Source organism: Cupressus sempervirens, chromosome 3, assembly GCF_028749045.1.
Source record: "Cupressus sempervirens isolate cs-2001-9-10 chromosome 3, ASM2874904v1, whole genome shotgun sequence".
NCBI lineage: Eukaryota > Viridiplantae > Streptophyta > Pinopsida > Cupressales > Cupressaceae > Cupressus > Cupressus sempervirens.
This window is the reverse complement of record NC_143120.1, coordinates 266,967,854-266,991,248: the sequence shown is the minus strand read 5'-3', so window position 1 is coordinate 266,991,248 and position 23,395 is coordinate 266,967,854. Positions and strand designations below refer to the sequence as shown.

The window sequence follows — 23,395 nt, the reverse complement described above, 5'->3', positions numbered from 1 at the left end:
TAAGACAAGTTTATTAGGAATCCAATCTCCAATTCAAGGAACCAGACAAAGAGATATCTAGGAAATATACCAAACAAATCTGTTGGGAAAATACCATAGTGTGTTGTATAACACCCCGCCTTTCTCACAAATTTGGGTCCCTCTAGCTAAACTAACCAAGCAGGCACCTAAACTACAGGGACTAGACAACGAAAAGAAACAACTACTAAACTACTTGGATCAAATGACTCGAGGCAAACCTACAAGTTGACTCTCTAAAGAAAACTAAGCCAAGCAACTAACCAAGCCACTCAAACAAATCTGAAGTCAAATGACTTGGGGCAAATTAACTTCCTCACTGGACAAGGAAACAACTACTCTAACCAATGGAAAGGATACCTACCCTAATCCTCTTGAACCAAGTGGTTGAAGACAAACTTAATGCTTGGGTAAGAGTTCTCAGTTTGACATTTTTATCCTTGTACTCTAAAAGAAATTTTACCACCCCACATTCAATCTTAGGAAAATTATTATGAGAGATTAATAGTTGAGGCAATTCATGTGGTCCATGATCAATCCAAATGCAAGTTTTCCTTCCTATACCTCCATTATCAAAACAGTAACTTTCAAAATTTCCAACATTAGAAGCAAAGAACGGAACAACCTGGCTTGTCTTGAGTGGTAATTCATGTTGATCATCCACAACTTTAGGAGGTTGTAGTTGGTGGTGGATTCCCCTTCTGATGACAATACTGAACTCATGGGTGGCCAAGGAAGAAGTATACTTAAGGCCAAGCCCTTGGAATACTGCTTTAGGTGGCTTGTCCTTATATAACATGAATTGCGCATCCTTGTTTGTATTGCTAAGTGCATCCTCAAAATTCAAGGATTCGTTGATGAGTCTCCTTCAAATATCTTCCCAAGTTGTTCGAATGCAATGTCCATTTGTGACATCAACCCAAATTGTTCTTTATCGACTTCCCTAATGGTGTTGCTTGTAGATTTCTCTTTACAAACATCTTGCAATTTTTCATGTAGAATTTCATCAAATCTTGCCCTTCTTAAAACTGGAAGGAAGCTCCTTACCAACCATCGTCATGAGTTCAAAAAATTCAATCTCAAGGGGTGAAGTCTGTGGAGGTTGAAGCTGATGGTGAACTGTGTCACTTGCAGTAACTTGATCATCGTGAAATTCATTTGGCAATGAGTCAACATCCTTCATGACATCGTTAAGAACCCCCCAAAGAACTTGGTGGTGATGATGTCTTGTAATGTCTTATCAAATTGCTCTTCATACCTTTATTCATCCGTAATAACTTGTAATTCCTCATTCAACTGATCCATCTGACGATCTTGTCCCCTAAGGGTTTGTGAAATTCCTTGCAATTCATCCTCAAGAATTCATCCTTGTAGCACGAGGGAAAGTTCACCAAGGATCATCTCCTCAAACTTGTGGTGATCACCTTCTAGCTCTTCAAGATGTTGACCTTTGTCTTCTATGTCTCCTCTTTCTTTGATGAAATTGATTACGTCCTCGACTTTCTTTTCAACACCTTGTGAAGTGATGTGTGAAAGTTCTTCCTCTTGATTATCATTGTCATTAAGCTTATCCTTGTTACCTTGATGGAACTGATTTCTTTCTTCAACCTTTGGTTCCCAACTTGAGTGATGACTACCACCTTCTCCAACTTGGGAGCTGGAATAAATCCATGCCACCCTGCACATATATTTCCTCATACCAACCCATTTGAAACTTGATCAAGTCAATGGTGTCTTGACATGATGGGCAAGCAGATTCTGAATTTGAGAGGCAATGCACACTACACCAAGTATTTCACCCATATCCACTTCTTCGTTTCCTATTGATATCCTCCTTGAACTCGAGAAACTCTTCTTTTGAGTTGACAAGTACCATAGGCTCGTATACTTGTGAAAAATAATTTCTCCCTCGTAATGCCAAGTCCACCTACAAGAGAAATATATCAAGCAGTGCGTGTCCTCATGCTTAGAGCTGTCACATATCCTACTTTGTCCTGTTGTTGCAAGTTGAGTCAAATCACATGGATGCAAGCTCTTGTTCAAGTCAAAACAAATAGGAAGAACATCCACCTGCCTATCCATTTGAGAAACCTTTTCTTTTTAAATTTTAAATTTTTTTGTTGCTTTTAATTTTATTTTTGCTTTTAAAGAGATCTCCTATCTCCAATGTACTTAAAGCTCACTTGATGACAATTCCACAAATGAACTTGTTTGAGCCCTCCTTCTAGCACCAATTTCTAGTGATGCGAGTTTTGTTCCACTACAACATACATAATCAAATAGTTAATGTTTCAAGGAGAAACACCAAACACTCAATCGTCTCTTCATATAAGGTCATCTCTCATGCTAAGCTTGCAAAGTAAGACCATGAAATGACTTCAAGTTCCCTTCTTAATCGTGGACTTCTCTTAGTTTTATGATGTGATATGCTGTTTATCACAAAGGGACGTACACCATTCATCCAATGGATATCAACTCTTTCACTTCTAAAGATTTGGCTCTACAATGTGCAATGAAAATATAGTTCAACTTTTCCACTTCAAGCCAAAATTAAACGTATAACTTCTACTTCTTCTAACTGTGAATGCAAGGAATCATGGATGACTTGGACTCTACTAGATGTAATCTCGCCAACGACTCCACCCACCTAGTGCAATCTTGTAAGGAACACTCAAATGTTTTTCAAATCAATATCCCCTCTTCAATCCCATCAAATGGATGCAAACTAAAGACTCAACATCAATTAAAGTTAAGTGCATTCAATCATCGGTTTTCCACGCAAGGCACCCTTACCATCAGCAAGAGGCTAGTGGCCCAGATTTGTTTGAATCAAACATGTACACATCTACAACAACTTCCATTCAACTAAACTAATTCAACATGAAAATAAATCTTCTCCAAGTGAAAGATTGAGGAAACCATGCAACACTCCAAAGCAATAACAAGTAATTCACCATGAAGAACCAACAATGAACTTTCAATTACTTTGAAAGCATCATCCCAACAACTCGATCAAGTCTCTCCCTTAGCTATCCTACTCTACTCTAGCTCTCTAATCTCAGCTCCTAAATTAATTTCTAATCTCCTCTAATCCATTACAAATGAGAAGGCCTTGGCCATTTATAGTAGTTCCATTACAACGAATGGCCAAGATTGATACAAGATCAAGGGTCGAGATTTCTTCTCACAAACCCTAAATAGGGTTGCTAAATTTACAACCAATTACATGAAGGCATCAATTCATGGGCCAATAAGAAAATTATAATGATTTTCCCAACCAATAAGAAAATATGACACTTGGTATGATGTGATTAATTGTGTTTGAAGCTGAAATTTTCTGATTGGAGGAGACAACCTATTGCCACCTCATCATCCTTATCCTGTGCTTGGTGGCTTGCTTTGAGAAGATGTTCATTAAAATTGCAAATATTTCTCAAAGTTAGAGATTTTCTCCATCCTTCGAAATTTTCTCATGGAACTGACTTGAATCACTAGCATCTTGGCGAACTTGTAAACTTTATCTTTCTTATTCTCCTTGAATATGTCCTTATGTAGCTGGATCCTTTGTGCTTTCTTGATTTCAATTTGAATTTGCAGGTTGATAGCATGAACATGAATCTTCTTGTTGAAACTAGAGCCCAGAAATCCATAAATATAACCAGCAATAAGAAAGAGAAAAAACAGAAACGAAGAACAACAAAATTATCTTGGGAAAACCCTTCGAGAGTGAAGGGAAAAACCCAGCCACACAACACAAAAATATCTTTATTGATAATGAAATGTTCAAGTGTACAATGCTTATCGCATGATGTGAATATATAACAATAGAAGAGACTCTTCATATTCTAACCGAAGATCTCTTGAGTTTCTCATAACTCCTAAAATTAAATATGACTTTTCGAATATTCATGCCTCAATGCATGAGAATGACACATGTCATTTACATTTATAATATTACAAATTAAACTTTAAGTGTCCTTTTCAGCTGAAGATGACAATAACGGTAATAATTTTCATATTTCTAGAGATTATCTCTATCGCAGCTACCATCTTCAACACTCCCTCTTAGCCAGAGAGAGATCTTTAGCTGAACAATCACACAAGACTGCAACCACAATGTTAATGATAAAACCTCATCTCATATATCCTATGAAAGCATGAAATAATCAATCATATTCATGGAATCGCTCAACATGAAACTTGTAACAATTAAGCACATTCATGGAATCACTCAACATGAAACCTTGTAACAATAAATCACATTCATGGAATCACTCAACATGAAAAGATTTGCAAGACTCACAGCTAAACCTTTGTTCACGAACTCTCTCAACGTGAACTGTCATGGAATCTCTTAACATGACATCAACTCCCATCACGGAATCTCTCAACGTGATGACATCATGGACTCTCTCAACATGATGTTCACTATCGCATAGTGAAAGAGTTATCATAGCTGATCTTACAATCTCATTTATTCACACAAGAATAGAAATAGTCATAATAAAAGCAAGACTAGGTTCCATTTAAGTCTCAAATTTAACATATACCACAAGCATCACAATCATAAATGAGAATGAAGGGGATTTCTTAAGAACTCTCTCTTAATTATGAAGCCTCCCTCTGAAGCTAAAATCTCCCTTTGGAGTATAATCCTTATCTTGTTGCATCCTGCAACCCAGAAAGATTAAGATCAATCTAAGAAATATTAATACAATAAGTATACTATTTCCAGTTATAAAAATAAACTCTACAAGAGTAATACTAATCTCTATGTTGATGTCAAACAACGTCCATTCAACAATCATTGTAGTCCTCTTGCTACAAACTAGAAGACACTTCATAAATCTTCCTCCCTCCATTACTGACAACTTTCACAACTTTAGGAAGAACAAAAATTATTACACAACATTCAATAGTAAGCAAATCAATTCTAAATAGTATTTTGGTTCCTATCTATATATAATTTTCATCTCATGAAAAATATACACAATAGATATAGAAGAATAATACTTATCTTTGGATGAATCAAAATTGTTTCCACATCCACTAATCATAATTTGCATGAGATTTGGCAGCATGTGAGGCTATCCCTGGCAAAGCTGAACTTTGATATTCAAGAGAGAAGTGGAAGCAAGTTCTTTCAACAGTTGAACTTTAACACCATCTTTGTCAGCGATGAGTCTCAACAATAGCCAATGATGTTGCTTGCTCCCTCTGAAACTTTCATTGTAGATGATCATCACTATCTCCAATATGTCCAACAGAGCTCATTTCAGTTTGTGAAAATTCCTTATCTGGTCTTGATGGTGATGTATTTGTGGCTGTGGTGAAGAGTGTCGTCTGAGCAGCAACAGGGCCACGAATGCCACCACCAAACCCATCACTGCCAGCACCAAGTACAACATGCTATCGCTCTCCATCCTCCCCTACATACATCTCAAACTCACCCCACGCACTAACTCCGCCTCTGCAACCCTCGATATCTAAATATAATCAACTGAACAAGTATAAATAATCAATTTAAGGATGCCCGACTCGCACGGCTGAATTTGTCACAACACTGTCACAATTTATGCCTATCGGCCTGGCTGTGCTATCGAAAACTTTGCCTCTCATACTGGCTATTGCATGAACTAAAAATATAAGGCTATTAACATAGAAAGAGGACGCCTAGAATTTTCTTGAATAAAAACCGATTCAAGAAATTCATTCAGCCTATCGTGCTCTACCGTTTTGAATATTAAACGACGAGAGACGCAAGAAAAAGTTATAAAATTGATGCCGACGGCTTAGTTGCCGATTCGTGACACGAATCCGATTCGAGCACGTGAATCGGATCCGTGGATTCGGGATTTTTTTTTTTTCCCAATTATGTTTCGTGCATATATATATATATATATACATATATATATATATATATATATATATACTAAAAAATAAGAGAAATATACATAATTCTAAAACTAAATCATTTCATAGTATGAATCTAGTATACTTGATCAATAACATTGATAATTAATCTATTTTCACGATTATAAAGAAAATCAACACATTCACATTGAATTACTGAAAGTGAAAGCTTGTAACATTCAAAATATAGATCATTAAACTTAAAGTTTATAACATGATTTACTCATAAAAGAGTCAAGTCAACACTAAAGTTTTTTATTTAATCATCAAATGGATTTTCAAGAAAATCCGCATCAGAGGGGTACTGGTGAGCTGCAAGTGCTGCATCTGTATTAGTAGAGGAACCCAAACCACTAGTAGTAGAGGGGATTGTTAACTCATAATCCTCCTCCTCATCATCCACATCAATCAAAGTGGATCTAGCAAGATCTCGGATGGTCATATCTAAATCAGGAGTCTCGGGTGCTACATCCCAAAGCTTTTCGGGCCCCTTCTTGTACTTAGGATCCTTCCGTGACAACAAGCGCAAATTGTTGTGAATGAACACAAGGTCTTCTGATTTTTTTGGAGCCAACCGGTTGCGTTTGATTGAGTGGATAAAGGAGTAAGTACTCCAATTCCGCTCAGCGGCAGAAGAGCTGGCAACCTAAAGAGAAATTAAAAATTATCAATACAACAATCAAGATAAATAAATTAAATAATAAATTCAAGGAATTGAGAATGTTAACCTTAAGCTTAATTTTACAAACTTACTTGGGATAGGACCTTTATGGCAAGAGGTTGGAGATACGTGAAGGCTTGCCCATGAAGGTACCACCATTTGATGGCACCCATCTTGCTTTGGTCTGCTATGGCAATAGGGTCGAAATCCTCACTTGAGTTGAAAGCAGAAAATTCACTCCTCACAATTGCCCCAATCTCTGGATCTTGGAATATCTTAGCTAGTGCCCTCTTATACCCATCTGCAACCTCTGCATCTCTAAATGGTGGCACTCTACCTGGAAGGCGAAGTACATCTGCACTATAGTACCTGGGGATAACAAAAGACAATTGAACACTATCAAATATCAATAGCACAAACATTGGATAAAATAAGCACAAACATTTGATAAGAACTACAGTACCTCGGGGATAGAGCATATGCAAGGAGGTGCAAAGGTGTGGTCATCTTGTTCCATCGATGATGAACAATTTTTTCCACCTTCTTGTAAAGGGTGTCCTCAGGATCATTCTCCCTCCTCTGTATGACCTAAGATATGAAATATGAATAATAATTATAATTAGTGAATATGTCAATTTAAACTTTAGAATCTAGATATCTCTCAAATAAAAAATTGTTGTAAAAGAGCGTAAAACTTACCATTTTAATTTTTTCCAGCATACTATCCATGGAATCATAAATATCCCCAAGGCATGGCTCATCACTATCTGCGAAGCGAAGCATTGCCATTATTGGATCGGTGATTTCCAACACATAACTCACAAGACCCCATCAATCCTCATCTAGTATCATTCTTCTCACATTTAAAGCCCTTGCTGTATTGGAATTCTTTCAAATGCCCCATTGGGGGCTAATGACCATATGCTTCAATGCTTCTTTTACATTCACAAGTCGTCTCAAGACGATTGTGTGAGAGGCAAAGCGGGTTTCAGCAACCTAAGAACATGTTAAACTCAAGTTAGTAAAACATTTACAAATTAAAACATGTTAATGTAAACAACAACAAAAATTAATAATTGTGGAATCCAATAATATTCAATTATATATTAAATATAAAAATTTACCTTCAATAACTCCAAGTCCGAGAAACTCCTAAAAATTGCTTGTGACATGTGGTGATTTGTCACAAACATTTGAATCTCTTCAGCTTCCTCATATATCCTTTTCACCCAATCTATTTCGGTGCCAATTGCTTTCATCACTAAATTGAGAGAGTGGACGGTGCATGGTGTCCAAAAGATATGATCATATCTAGACTCTACAATTATCCCTGCAGCCCTGCAAACTTTTGCATTGTCCGTGACCACTTGAACAACATTATCAGGACCCACTGACTCTATGGCATCAATGAGAATGCGTGAAATAAATTTTGCATCTTTCACTTGCCCTTCACAATCAACTGCCTTCAAGAACATTGCCCCCTTAGGGCATACAGCAATAACATTGATCAATGGACGGTTTCTACAATCTTTCCAACCATCCGAAATAATAGACACACCCGATTGAACCCAAAAATCTCTTATTGGTTGAAGTTGAGCCTCTACATTTTTCCTCTCATCATGTAATATGGTAGTGCGCAACTTCTCATAACCAGGCGGTTTGTAACCATGGGGTGCATCATTTATTGCTTCCACCATCTCCCTAAAATAAGGTGATCTAGCAAAATTAAATGAAACACCATTTGCAATTAAACAACGTCCAATTTTGTGATCAGCAATGTCTCTTTTTTCAATTTGGAATGCCCTATCTAGTGGGCCTCTCTTGCGGGTGAGTGGAGATGGGTCTTCATCTTCATCATTTGTAGTTGGCATAGGCAAAAAAGGATGTGTTCTTGTGTTTGTTTGATCAAATGATGGTGTTGGTATATTTGTTTTTTGGGAAGCACCACGTTTTGCTTTTGCAACTGCTCTATCAGCATCATCTTGCTCTTTTGCTTATGCTGCTATTTGTGCAGCTGGTAATCCCTTCTTATCACTACCTTGACACATGTGAATTCCTTCACCCGCAGGGCCCAAAAAATGTAGTTTCACTCGGGAATAGGAGCTTCTATGTTGTATGTTGCAAAAATTACATTTCCATATGTATGCCCCACCCCCAGGACATTGTGCAACTCTTGTTGTGTGTCTCCATAAAGGAGACCCCTTATCAATTTTGAAGCTTGGTGATGCAGCCCCACCCCCACCCACTGAGCCTTGACTACTTATTGTTCTATTCTTGCAATCTAGAAAAAGTGAAAGAAAACCATGCTTCACACTTGCACAAAAACTTGAAAATTTGGAAAACTAAAAATAAATCAATAATCTATGAAAGAATTCAAAAATATGGTTGAAATGCATACCTTAAACACTTCTTGTAAGGTATTTGAAGCTCCACAACCGATCTCCTTCGAATCCAAGCACTTCACTTCAAACTAGCAAGTATGAGAGAGCAAAATAGAGATCAAAATAGAGAGCAAATGAACTTGCATTGTGATTTAGAGGGTCGTTTTTAGGGTTTAGGGCAAAAAAAATATTAAAAAATGATAATGGGCCCACGTTTTTGCATACTCCTCCTGTCATTGCCGCGGATTCACGCGGATCCGCGCGTGGATCCTCACGGATCCATACGTGGATCCGGATCCGAATCGGACCCGAGCCCGGATCCGGCCTTTTCCAGGCGAATCCGGTAACTAAGGCCGACGGTTGACGTCCTTGAGATTATAATAATCGCCAGCATTAAAGAACCTTAGATACAAGGAAATAATGATACTGAATGTTGTCCATGGTAATCGCTGATAAAAATAATCTTTGTTGATGAATATCAATACAAATATGAAATCGGCAGGAAGATACCCGCACCCACATTGGTCAATTTGCATTGTGGATGGATCAATTCGGAACGCTTGAAACCATTTATTTTCTTTTGCCAATTTACAACCCTTGCTCAGCTTCGCACGGAAAGCTAAGGGCGCTTTGGTAACACAGATTGATGGCCCTGCGATTCGACATGTTATTATTTGCAGATCACAGATATCCCTTCAATTGAAATATTCAAATACTCCAATAGATAAAATCAGAAACCGACTAATATACTCTGAATCATTTAATATATATTTAGTAATAAGTTAAAACAAAACTTATCTTTATATTTAAGCATCGATGGTTACAAGAACTACAGGCTATGGTACTTTCACCGTTACTTTGAACTCTATATCCAGACTTTAGATACTCTGACTGAATAAATATTCATCCACCTTTAAACTTCATCATGCAAGACTTGAACCTGTAACTCCATTCTCGAGTATACAGACGCATAGATATGCAAATCATTAGACTCTTCCCCCAAGTGCTATCCTTCAATGTTTCGTGAATGATTTACTTTTACTGACACGTGTGAACACTTTCTAACTAGCTCTGATACCATGTTGAAACTAGAGCCCAGAAATCCATAAATATAACCAGCAATAAGAAAGAGAGAAAATAGAAACAAAGAACACCAAAATTATCTTGGGAAAACACTTCGAGAATGAAGGGAAAAACCTAGCCACACAACACAAAAATATCTTTATTGATAATGAAATGTTCAAGTGTACAATGCTTATCGCATGATGCGAATATATAACAATAGAAGAGATTTTTCATATTCTAACCGAAGATCTCTTGAGTTTCTCATAACTCCTATAATTAAATATGACTCTTTGAATATTCATGCCTCAATGCATGAGAATGACACGTCATTTACATTTATAATATTACAAATTAAACTTTAAGTGTCCTTTTCAGCTGAAGATGACAATAACGGTAATAACTTTCATATTTCTAGAGATAAAGATCTCTATCGCAGCTACCATCTTCAACACTTCCTTCTCACTTGAGTCCCCGTTCTTAAGCCATCTTCTTGTAGTATCCACTTGATGTTTTGAGGCCTTGATCATCACCTTGCTCTCTAGCTTCTTCTTCTATTGGCGTGATGATAGAGGGTATGTGCACCGACAATGCTCTGATTTTCCAAGGTTTTCCAAGAATGAATTTCAATTCAGCCCTCCTCAAATTCACCTTGCAAAACAAAGGAGAAAAGCATTAAGTTTGTGAATTTTTTTTTGAAAAACAAATCACATTAATAATGAACAAAATTCATCCCACTTAGCATTAAAATTCATCTCTTTCACAACTCTCCAATCTGCCCATTCAATCTGTCTTGAAGTAATTAAGATTTCCCTTTTTAAATCATCGTAAGCTAGTCATTTCAGTGTTGATAATGCCCAGGGTTTTTTAATTTAATTGCAAAATTTTAAAGCATTAACATCAATTTTTTTGAATTTCCATCTAGGGGCTGCGAGAATAATTCATGGTGGGTAGTTCTAGCTATTATAGAGGATGAGAGTTGGCTGGTGGAAAATCCTTAGCTTTAGGAATTTCTATCGGGGAAAATCCTCAGTGTCATGAATTTCCACCGAACATGGTGTAGCCTATCTTTATCTTAAAATCTTCCAAACTTCACCATTGTTGCTCAATTCCATCCTAACTCAACCTCCTCTACCCCAATGCTTGCTTAAAATATTTTTTGTAAAGAAAACCAAAGGGGAAAAAGTGGTGGCAATTCCTTAGCCTTAGGAATTTCCCCTGGTTGAAAATCCTTAGTGTTAGGAATTTCCCCCGGTGGAAAATCCTTAGTTTCAAGAATTTCCATTGAATAGGATTTTCTCAAATTTTACCTCATTTCAACGTTCCTTAGTAATTCCTTGTTCTATTCTTGCTCATGATGTTGCCCTCATGCCATAAATCAATTCTTAAATGCCTTAGAGGATGATGAGGTTTGTAAGAATTGATGTGGTGGAATACCTTGAGCCTCAGGAATTTCCTCTTAGTGGAAAATCTTGAGCCTCACGAATTTCCCCTAGGTAGCAAATCCTCAGCATTGGGAATTTTCCCCAAATCCACGTTTGCCACTTAGACTTCCAAAACTTTGCCATTTTGCCCCTTAAGCACATTCTTTTACTAGTTGTTGATTTGCTACGCCTTAGCATGATCTTGCACCTCCTTTAGGGTTGATGATGAGGAGGGAAAAATCTCAAGCATCAAGAATGTCCCCCAGTGGAGAATCCTGAGTGTTGAGAATTTCCCTAGTGGAAAATCTTTAGCATCAAGAATTTCCCCTAGTGGAAAATCCTTAAGAAAATTACCATTTTTCCTCTCCTTATTGTTTTAGTATTGGAATAATTAGCTTGCCATTGTAATAAGGATCTTTTAAAGCACTTGCACCTCATTTTGTTTAAAGGGGGAATCTTGAGATTTTGGGGAGAAATGAGGGGGGAATCCTTAGCGTTAGGATTTCCCCCTTGGTGGAAAATTCTGAATGTTAGGAATTTTCCTCGAGTATGGTGTTGACCGCCATCCTTAAGAAAATTACCATTTTTCTTCTCCTTGTTTTAACATTGCAATGATTAGTTTGCCACCGTAATAAGAATCTCTCAAAGTGTTTGCACCTCATTTTGGGTTGATGAGGAGGAGGGGGAAATCCTTAGTGTCAACAATTTCCCCTAGTGGAAAATCCCGAGCCTTAGGGATTTCCCCCAGTGGAAAATTATAAGCGTCAAGATTTTCCCCCTAGTATGGTTTGTTCACAATCCTTCTCCTATTTCTCAAACATGCAAACCTTTCTCACTTGGACTTAAATTCTACCCTGCCGACTTGGATTAGGCTAAGAAAAGACCTTGAAAACACACCATAACTCTCATGCAAACCCTAGACAAAATTACTTCCCAACGAGCTAAAATTGCTCAAACTCACCCTCAAATTCGGAGACTTGAAAATGTTGCCAACCAAAACTGCCTAAGAGAAAGATTATACTTGCTAAAGCAAAAAGAGGGGGTCCCCATTTGCAATGGAGCTATAGTGTGAAAACCACACATCTAGCACCCCCCCAATGAAATGTTCCTAAACGTTTCAAGGATTAAACTTGTGCAGAACCAAAAAAGTTTGAATGACTCCACTTCTACCTATCCAATAGCTAGGGAATGCACTTAAAATGGAAGAAACCACGAAGTGGGCAAAGTGCCGTCATCCTTAATTACATGTGTGTACAAGTGTATTCATTCCCTGCTCAACAAGAACCTAGAAAGGCTCTTAGATCCATTGGACTTAGCTATTTTGATATCCTTATTCCAAAAGCTTCCTGGATAGGGCCTTGCTGCCAGTCAGGCATCCATAGCCCCGACGAGGTTATTGCTGTGGTCAACCACAAACATTTCTCTACCTTTAGTGATTATTTTTATAGCACTGGTAGAGGTATTCATACACAAAAAGCCAAACTTTTCTGTTTTTCTCTTTTTTCTTCTTCCCTTTTTTGCTTTCTCTGTTTGTTTTTTGATATTGCTTTCTTTTCTTTTTTTCTCTTTTCAACCCTCGTGGAAAACATTGTGAATTCTTCTCCTTGGAGGCAGCTCTAATATGTAGGCAACTTTACTGACCTTCCTAGTGATCTTGAATGAGCAATAGAATCTTGGCTTCAACTTATCAGCTCCATTCCCCTTAAAGTATGACTGTCTAAATGGCAACGACCTTAAGCATACCAAATCTTTAATCTCAAAGGTCCTCTTGGTCCTATGCTAATCTGCATACAATTTTTGCCGAGTCTGGACATGCTGCAGATTTCCTTCAAGGAGTGTCCGCAAGAATCAGATTCATGAGAGAGATAGCTTCGTATCCATACAGAGATTTGAAAGGGGACATTCTGATGGACATGTGGTGTGTGGTGTTGTAGAAGAATTCTCCTAGGTGTAGTTGTTTTACCCAATCTGATTGCTGCTCTGTCACATATTTTCTTAAGTATCCTTCAATCCATTTGTTGATGATCTTCGTTTGCTCGTCCATTTGGGGGTGATGGCTAAAACTCAGAGTTAAGATTGTGTGGGCCAAACAAAAAAGTTATTTCAAAAAATTGTTGATGAACCTGCTGTCTCTGTCACTCACAATGTTTTTTATCAACTCATGGAGTCTAAAAACTTTCTTAATGAACCAATCTGCAACTTGAGGGGCCTTATATTTTGAAGTAATGGCACAGAAATGAGCATTCTTAGCGAGCATGTCTTCCATGATGTAAATACAGTCTTTTCCTTGCACCATTGGAAGCCCTGCGACAAAATTCATTAAATGCTCTCCCATTTTTGACTTAGGATGAGCAGAGGTTGCAACAGTCCTAGTGGTAACACCTGTTCTGTTTTATTTTGTTGGTACACAGAACATTCCTGTACATGTTATAACACATCAGTTTTGAGCCCCTTCCATGCAAAATGTTCCCTTGTATGTCTTGTAGAAACCCCGGTGGCTAGCAAGGGGAGTATCACGGCATGCTTTAATGATTCTATTTTTGATCTTGGAATGTGGCACAAGGTAGATTCACCCTTTGTAGAGAATGAGCTCTTCAATCACCTTGTACCTGTCATCAGTTGTCTTCCTTTCCAAAACATTGTTAGCAAATGAGTCCTTGGCAGACTCAGCTGTAATGCTTATGTTCCAATCAGCAGATATACCAGCCATAGCATAGAGATCAGGTTTCCGCGATAGAGCATCAGTAACCACACTGTTCTTGCCCTTAAAATACTCAATATTGAAGTCATAGGTTTGGAGTTTGATGACCCATTTCTGCTGCCTGTCATTCAAATCTTGTTGATTAAGGAAGTATTTTAGGCTATTGTGATTTGCCTTTACCACAAATTTCGCATAGACCAAGTACTGTTTGAACTTAGCAAGGGCATGCGTGATAGCTAACATCTCCTTCTTGTAGTCTTTATTGGATCTGTGAGCTTTCTAATTTCATACACAATAGGGTGCTTATTTTGCATCAGCATGACTCCAATACCTTCGCTTGAGGCATCATACTTGTTGTCACAGAGGTTTGCACACTTGTCCAAAGTCTTACTTAAGGACAACCTTGTGAAACATGGAAACAATCTCCAAGTTGTGGGACTTGAACTATGAGGTTGAATCTCCAGAGAAGGCCGGCTTCCTCTTACTATCCGGGTGCACCTAACTATTCTTAGAGAGGAAAAGGGAGAAGGAGAGCATGGGAGCAAATCTACCTATTTTAATCTAAGGAGGTGATGGACTAAAATAGAGTGTTCAAACCAATCTCTGCTCATACATGCACTATTGAAGCATTATGACACCAAAAGATATACACATTCAGACTTGTTTTAATTGATCAACCACATGCAGATTAGAAAACCAGAATGAATGACACAAGGAAAGAGAGATTCGCTTATAAAGAGATACAGTCATGCAGATCATAGATTTCTGCAAAACATTAATGAGAGGCAAAGGATTCTTGCACTTTCACACCAATGGCTGAAGGAGATAAGCAGGATGTCATTCAGTTCAGAGGCAAAGAGAATTTTTACACTGAAGATTTGCAGAGCAATATTAGAGAAATCAGAGAAGGTTCGACCCTTACAAAATTCACAAAAATTGCCTTTATAGTTCAGGTATGACTGAGATTTTTTTCCAACTGACATTACTCTACAACTACTGCCATTAAGCCCTATAGAGAATAATCATGGAGATCCAGATGCAAATCTGATCTAAGCATAGATCCAGATGCAATGATATCTAATCTCTGTGGAAACAAGGCCCTGAGAAGATAGAAACGACACCATTAAATAGTTCTGACCAGGTAGATAGATCGGATCAGGGGTGGTAGAGTGTTCTTCTTTGTTTTGCATTCACTTGAAAGTGGTTGGAATCGATCATGAGGGTTAGATTCGTGCAAAAATCCTGGTTTTCCTTCATTTCTAACTCATGAATCAGAAGGGTCAACAGGTCAACTGGACACTGCGACGAGAATGGGCCATGTGGACCATCGATCTTTTATTTTTTCGCCACCTCGCAGGGGTCTTCCCAAGTTGACCATCCTTTTTTAAACTAACTGCGCCATCTCAAAACCTTGACCGTGGTGGTTACACTAACTATTAGCACCGTTGATACCCTAGCCGGGTTGTCGGGACACGTGCCCTTTAGGCGCTTCCCTGCAATTTTTATTCTCCTCGCATCTTGATAAAGCGGGAAAGCCCTGTGCTTGCTCACATAATCCGGGCCCATGACACTTGCACCACCTCGGCAACCTGTACAACAACTCAGTGTGACGCGGCACCACCTGGCATCACCTGATGACTCACGAAGAGACAGGCCCCACAGGGACACGCGGCAGCAAAGCACTTCCCCGCAATATTTAAAATCTTCGCATTTTGATAATGCGGGGAAGCCTCGGCCGTAGATCTATTCGCATCGGATAGTGAGAATTCTTCATGTATCACCCTGCGAGAAAGGTGGGCCCGTGACGTCATTCCTTCCACGTGTCACAAGGAGGCATGCCCGCATTTTTTAAAACCCTCGCAACTTCATATTGCGGGCGTGCGGTATCTGTAGATCTTGGGGAATCTGATGACAAGAAAGTTACAAGCCGGCGGCAATGGACTTTAGGAAATATGAAATAATATAAGGTTTGGTCATTTACTTTTTTAACATTTCTTGGGCGTTTAAATAATATTAAATTTGGGAACTAGTGGTTGGGCAGGCTAAACTTTTGAATTCAAACTTGGCGGGGGCGAAATAAGATAACATTCTGGCGACTCAGAGGGGATGCGAGCCTGCTATGCATAAAACCAGTGACTTGGAACATCCATTGGGCTACAGGCTTGCGAAAGATGTGGGTTAGTGCGTTGAGAAACCCTAACCCTTCCTCTGCAATAGCAAAATACTGGAAATCTTTGTCTCTGCAACCGGAACTCGAAGCAAAATTTTTTGCAGCCTTCAAAACTTGGAAACTGGCTATCTCACAGAGAGAAACCTGTGCTCGTGCACTTCTTGGAAAGCAAGAAACTACAAAAATAGAACTACACTAATATATACATGAGACCTTCCTCCTTCAGAAACATAGTTTGAGATAGATCCCATTGACTGGGATGGGCAGAATTTCACCGCCAGGCTTGCTCAATTGAAAAGCATTGGCCTGCTTGCAACTTACAATCACATAGGGACCACTCCACAGTGCATCAAATTTTGAGTGCCTCCTTGGTTTTGCCTTGTCTGCATCCCATTTCAAGACCAAGTCACCCTCCCTAAAGGTTCTGACCTTAGCCTTCTTGTCAAAGCTCTTTTTCACCTGCTGTTGATGTGTCTCCAGGGTCTGCATGGCCTGATTTCTTCTTTCTTCCAGCTCCATCAACTCTGCCATTCTCACTGTCATGGCATCATTGTCAATTAGCTCCAGTTGATGAGCTAGTTCCAGGGATGGGAACTCCAATGAAATTGAAAGCCTTGCTTCTCTACCATATACTAACATGAATGGTGAATTCCCTACTGATCTCTTAGGTGTTATCCGGTCAGCCCAGAGAGCTGTTCTCAAATTTTTATGCCAACACCTCTGGTTATCTTCTATTGTCCTCTTTATGATCCTGATTAAATTCTTGTTGGATGACTCAGCCAGGGCATTACCTTGAGGGTAGTAGTTTGAAGACGTGCTCAAATAGATATTATGGTCAACTGCTCATGCACAAATCTGAGCTCCTACAAAAGACTTTGCATTATCTGAAATAATGGTTGAAGGAGCACCGGACCTAGTCACAATTCCATCAAGGAACTCAACAATTGAAGATTCTACGGCGTCTTTCAATGCAATTGCCTCTGTCCATCTGGTGAAGTAATCTGTAGCAGCTAAGATCCACTTGTGACCAGAACTAGGAGGATTGATAGGGCTTATGAAATCCAATCCCCACTAAGCAAAAGGCTGGTCCACCTTGATGGGATGAAGAGGAAGCTTTTGTTTACCAGAGAAGAAGGCACATTTCTCACACTTCCTCACATATTTATGACAATCATGAAATAGGGAAGGCCAGTAATAACCAGCTCTCATGATCTTCATTGCAGTTGTTCTGGCTGAGAAGTGACCACCATCAGGACCATCATGAAGCTCTTTGATCATTCTTTTAGCTTGGTCTGTGTCAATGCATCTTAATAGGGCTCCATTTAAATCTTTCCTGAAAAGAATACCCTCAACTAAGACATAAGGAATTGACTGCAATCTATATTGTCTTCTTTTAACTCTATCTAATCCTTGAGGGTACCCATTGCCTAATAAGAAGTTCTTCATATCATCCATCCAATTTCTTGAGTCATCATTTCTTACCTCTTGCTGCTCTGTTAGTATCATAGCAACTTCCTCATCTGATTTCTGAGATGATAACATCTGTTTACACAATCCTTTCCCTCTTACCAGCTTGGTAATCTGGATGTCAACATCACATTCCATCACTTTTGTAATCCAACCAGCTCTTTTCTCAGTAATATCTTTGCTCAAAAGGAAATCCTTCACGCTAGCATGAGGTACTAACAAATGAATCTTATTATGAGACAGGAGGTGTTTGAATTTCTTCAAAGCTCTGATGACTGCAAGGGCTTGCTTCTCTACAAAGTTATACTTGTCTTCATACTCCTGAAGAAGCCCTTCACTAAAGAAGGCTATGGGCTGCTCTTCATTCTTATCATTTGTTTGAGTCAAGACAGCAGAAATACTTGTCTCACCACCTAGGGTATAGAGAATGAAATCCTTCTCAAAGTTTGGACTAATGAGAGTAGGGGCTGAGGCTATGGCTGCTTTGATCTCTTTAAAACTTTCTCTCCCTTTCTTGGTCCATGCAAAGACTATACTTTTCTTGAGCGTAGCTGTAAGGGGTTTCACCATGGTAGCAAGATTAAGGATGAATCTTCTCACAAAATTTATCCTACCAAGGAAACTTTGCAGCCCTTTCTTGTGTTTAGGAAGAGGAAGAGCAAGTATTGCTTTTGTTCTCTCTGGATCAATAGTTAAGCCATCCTTAGATACAATGTGTCCTAATAATTTTCCTTGACTGGTAGCAAAGACACATTTGCTTGGGTTAAGGGATACCTCAAACTCTCTACACCGTAAGAATGCCTGTCTAAGATGATGAAAATGATCCTCCACATTCTTTGAATTTACTGTGATATCATCAAGGTAAATTAACACAAACCTTTCAATCATATTCTTGAAAGCCATTTCCATTGCCTTCTGAAATGTAGCACCTGCATTAGTTAGTCCAAATGGCATTTTACAATAAGCATAGGTACCCCACTTGGTGGTGAATGCAGTCTTGTATCTATCAGACTCCTTGACCAGCACTTGATTATAATCAAAAAACCCATCAAGAAATGAAAACCTCTCTGAACCATTGACCTTGGACAAAATCTGCTCCATGGAAGGAAGAGGATGGTGATCTTTAAGGGAAGCTTGGACAAGGTCCCTAAAGTCTACACACAATCTAATTTCTCCATTCTTCTTCCTAACAGGGACAAGGTTTGCTACCCATGATGAGTGCTTGATAGGAAAAATTATGTTGGCCTCAATCAATTTGGATAGCGCCTTTCTCATTAAGGGTTCAATTTTAGGATTCACTGGTCTCTGTTTTTGTCTTACTGGTTGACATCGTCAATTAAATCTATGGTACGCTGAAACAACCTTGTGTCAAAACCCTTTAAATCATCACACGTCCAAGCAAATACATTAGTAAATTCTTGACATAGATGAATAAAACTTTCTTGTTCAATTTTAGAACATACCTTCCCCAAGTTTGAGGACTTTCCATCAGTGACCATGACTGGGGTGTAGTCATTTTCGTCAGCAGCTAGGTTCATGACTCTACCTCTTGCTTGGTCATCAAGGTTAAAAACACTCTCTAAAGTAATGAGACCTTTAGGCAATTTGTTGGAGCTGAGATTAATGATTTGGTCCCCATACTGATCCTGCAATCTTGACTGATTTTTCTCTGAAAACTCTGCTTCATTTTGCAAGAAGCTCACAATTTGTTCATCAGATTCAAACACTTGCCAATGTATGTTATTGTCAGGGACGGCAGGCCTTACTACCACTCTGATTTGTTGCTCTTTCTTCTCCTCAAGATTCCCTGGCACATCATGAGATGCACCTATTGCTGCAAGTCTATCAGCATGTCTATTTTCTTTTCTAGGGATGCTTTGAATATTAAATGCATTGAAACCTTCAAGCAGATCCCATACCCTATGTTTATAAGGCTTGAGCAAACCATTCTTGGTGACATTTTGATTTCTCACTTGATTAACCACCAGCTCACTATCTCCATATACACTTAAGATTTGGATTCCTCTTCTTTGAGCAAGTAGGAGACCTTGAATCAAGGATTCGTACTCAGCTACATTATTAGTGCAACTAAATTGGAGCCTGAATGAGAAGTAATACCTTACTTGTGCAGGAGAAATCAACATCACACCAGCACCTGATCCATTTTTATTTCTTGATCCATCAAAGTACATGCTCCATATCTTATTCATATCTCCTTTAGTCTCCACAAGATTGGGAACTAGAGCATCCTTTTCTAATATACAATAGGTACTAAGGCCTGTCTCAAGGGTTTCTGACATAGGATCAAACTGATATGCATCAGCCCATTCATCTAAGAGAAAATCAGGTATCTGTGCTAGGGAAGTGGTAGGTTCATTCACTATGTCATTCTCATCCACTTCTAGGATAGTGCAATTCATATTGATGAGATTAGGGGTGTAGGGTTCAGTATGATGAAGGGCTAGAGGCTCTGCTTTGATTGAAGCTTTGGCTCCATATCTTGTTCTAAAAAACATATATGACCAATCAAAGGATATGTAACCACCTATTTGGGCAGTGAAATCTCTTGACAGACAGATAGCAAAATGTGGCTTGACTTCAGCAACGGATATATTTTGAGTTACAGTACAACCAGGGCATGCATGCAGGGCCATTTCTACATTTCTAAGGATCCCTACAGTCTTGACAATTCTACCATCCAACTGCAATACATCCTTAACAATGGGCTCATATTTCATTTCCAAAGCATCGGCAACACACCTAGGCATCATTGAACTACTACCCCTTGAATCAATCATGCAATTGTGGACTAGTTTATCCCCTATAATTAGAGAAACATAGAATGGAGGAGGTCTGACCTTTTTACTTGTTTCTGCCCTATCTGATGGTTGCACTAGACTTGTGGCACTTTCCATGCTAGGTGTCTGATCCTTTGGTTCAGTACTCTCCAACTCTTGCTGCAACAACCTCTTTTGCATGGGTATAGTAGCGACAACATCCCACATGGAAATATTCACATCTGTCTTCTTCATTTGTTCTACCACACTGAATGGAGTAGAGGGCACTTTGGTAGAAGCCTTGGGAGCTGTCCTTGCAGGAGGTTGAGATGGAACAACTAGAGGATCACGCACATCCTTTCTGACATTACTTTGCCTTTGCTGCTGAAAAACATTTGATTGATCATCTACTGCTGATTGCTCATGAGGTGTTGCATTTGAAGTTGAGGCCTGATTAGGAGGAGGAAGGGCATCATCTTCAATAGCTCTTCTTTTGCTCCTAGTATTGTGAGCAATGAATCCTGGTTTACATTACAATGTTCCTCCACCTGATGATTCATAAAGGAGCAATCACCTTGTTCCTGCATATATGAGGCCTCCTTAACTTGGTCCTCCTTGTATGATTGTCCTGCTGCAGGCTCTTGGATGGTCAAAGCCAAATAAGATTCAACCTTCTGACACATGCAACGAGCATAGGAGTAGTTACAGGAGGGACAAAAATCCTGATCTTGGGCCATATTGTTTTGAGGGACTATGGCCCTACTTTGGTTCACATTTGAGGTTGAAGCATGACTTCTTGTCTATTCTGATCAAAAGAATTGTTCCCATAATTTTGATTTGGGGGCCTACCACTGTTCATAGTTTGGTGTTGTGATTGATGAGCTTTACTACCTTGAGCCCGTTGTCTTTCTAAAGTCACCACCTTGTTGCTCATTTTCTGCATCACAGAGAAACTATCTTCCAGTTTCTTTTCGTGGCCTTGCAATCTCTTATCTATGTTCAGCATCATAGATTGCATCATCTCCTTAATCTCATCTATTCCATTTGAAGATATGGAAGCTTGAGGGACTAGAGCAAGGGATTGTGAGGTGGAAGCTGTGGGAAGAGGAACCATTTCTGGTTGGTGATTTGGAACATCAGGAAAGAAAGGCATGGGAGGCCTTGGAGCTAGCTTACCCCCTTCTATTAGGATGTTTTCTAACTTTATAGCTATGTCATAAGCATTAGGCAAGGTATCCCCTCCCATAGTTTGGATCGTAGTGGCAATGTCACTGTTGAAAGCTCTGAGGTAATGCAAGAAGGCATTACCAGGGGTAGGTTTTACTGAAGCAGGTATTCTATCCCATGTCTTTTGAAATCTATAGTTGAAATCAATCATACATTCATGGGGGGCTCTTTTTATGGTAGTCAACTGTTCTAAAAGTGACAAATGGTCACTTTTGTCCTCAAAGTGTTTACATAGTCCTGCTCCTAATCCATCCCAATCTGTTATAGAACCATGAGCCAAACCTCTATACCACTGTAGTGCTTTTCCTTTCAGAGATGAGGCTAGAAGCCTAACTGCAACATCATCTTCTGTAATACCATGGATATTACAAACATTTGCAACCTCTTGAATGTGTTCTGAGGGAGAGATAAAAGTTTCACCAGTAAACTCTGGTATACTTTTAATTGCAGCTATTGGTATGTCATGTCTTTGGGCCAATAAAAGAGGATTGCCACCATTAAAGGTGGCAAAAGCATGAGCTCTGGGCTGTGCCATATAGAGAAGTGATCTATTGATATATGCTGATGGCAACCTAGGCTGAGATCTAACAGTAGGAGGGGTAGAAATAGATCTTGCAGGTGTATTTGTTACTATTGCACTCCTAACTGGTGATAAAGATACTCTAGCCCCCCTCCTTCTAGGATTTGAAAATGAAAGCTCTTGGTACTAAAATTTACCTCTAGAAGATGCCCTTGTTTCAGCTTTGGGCATGAATTACGCAACTTTGGTCTGGAACCATATGTGTTTGAAGCTCAGAGTCGCCAAGTACTTGAAGAATGAATCTCTTGAAGGCTTGGACATCGAAGCCAGTGCTATCTCCTTGGTATTAATCTTGAAATCTTCCTTTTTGACACCAGTAGACTTGAAATCTTCTGATATATGTCCCACCGGGCGTGCCAAAAATTGTTGTCATAGAGGTTTGTACCCTTGTCCAAAGTCTTACTTAAGGACAACCTTGTGAAACATGGAAACAACCTCCAAGCTGTGGGACTTGAACTGTGAGGTTGAATCTCCGGAGAAGGCCGACTTCCTCTTACTATCCGGGTGCACCTAACTATTCTTGGAGAGGAAAAGGGAGAAGAAGAGCATTGGAGCAAATCTAGCTATTCTAATCTAAGGAGGTGATGCACCAAAATAGAGTGTTCAAACCAATCTCTGCCCATACATGCACTATTGAAGCATTATGACACCAAAAGATATACACATTCAGACTTGTTTTAATCTAACAACCACATGCAGATCAAAAAACCAGAACGAATGACACAAGGAAATAGAGATTCGCTTATATATCATTCATAGGTCAAAGAGATACAGTTATGCAGATCATATATTTCTACAAAACATCAATGAGAGGCAAAGGATTCTTGCACTTTCGCACCAATAGCTGAAGGAGATAAGCAGGATGTCATTCAGTTTAGAGGCAAAGAGAATTTTTACACTGAAGATTTGCAGAGCAATATTAGAGAAATCAGAGAAGGTTTGACCCTTACAAAATTCGCAAAAATTGCCTTTATAGTTTAGGCATGACTGAGATTTTTTTCCAATTGACATTAC

General features: G+C 39.0%; 2 protein-coding genes and 1 pseudogene across 7 annotated transcripts in view; 1 reads left to right on the top strand and 2 right to left on the bottom strand.

Moving 5' to 3' along the window:
* Positions 1–23,395, top strand: part of LOC149565931 (phosphopantetheine adenylyltransferase pseudogene) — a 53,339-nt pseudogene that overhangs the window by 7,762 nt on the left and 22,182 nt on the right. The window lies entirely within an intron of this gene.
* Positions 6,171–6,797, bottom strand: LOC149565933 (uncharacterized). Its single transcript, XM_089817296.1, has 2 exons — positions 6,685–6,797; positions 6,171–6,577 (listed from the first exon to the last, which is right to left on the bottom strand). Exons 1-2 carry the CDS (start codon positions 6,763–6,765, stop codon positions 6,191–6,193), a joined length of 468 nt encoding a protein of 155 aa, XP_089673422.1. The 5' UTR covers positions 6,766–6,797; the 3' UTR covers positions 6,171–6,190.
* On the bottom strand, positions 7,484–9,321 carry LOC149565932 (uncharacterized). Its single transcript, XM_089816414.1, has 2 exons — positions 7,717–9,321; positions 7,484–7,588 (listed from the first exon to the last, which is right to left on the bottom strand). The coding sequence occupies exons 1-2, from the start codon at positions 8,461–8,463 to the stop codon at positions 7,484–7,486; spliced, it is 852 nt and encodes a 283-aa protein (XP_089672540.1). The 5' UTR covers positions 8,464–9,321.

Excerpts from the sequence above, each read along its gene's own strand:
- LOC149565933 (XM_089817296.1), bottom strand. The coding sequence starts at position 6,765 with ATGGGTGCCATCAAATGGTGGTACCTTCATGGGCAAGCCTTCACGTAT. Across the intron at positions 6,578-6,684 it reads CCATAAAGGTCCTATCCCAA|GTTGCCAGCTCTTCTGCCGC; the intron begins GTAAGTTTGTAA and ends ATTTCTCTTTAG.
- LOC149565932 (XM_089816414.1), bottom strand. The coding sequence starts at position 8,463 with ATGCCAACTACAAATGATGAAGATGAAGACCCATCTCCACTCACCCGC. Across the intron at positions 7,589-7,716 it reads CGGACTTGGAGTTATTGAAG|GTTGCTGAAACCCGCTTTGC; the intron begins GTAAATTTTTAT and ends ACATGTTCTTAG.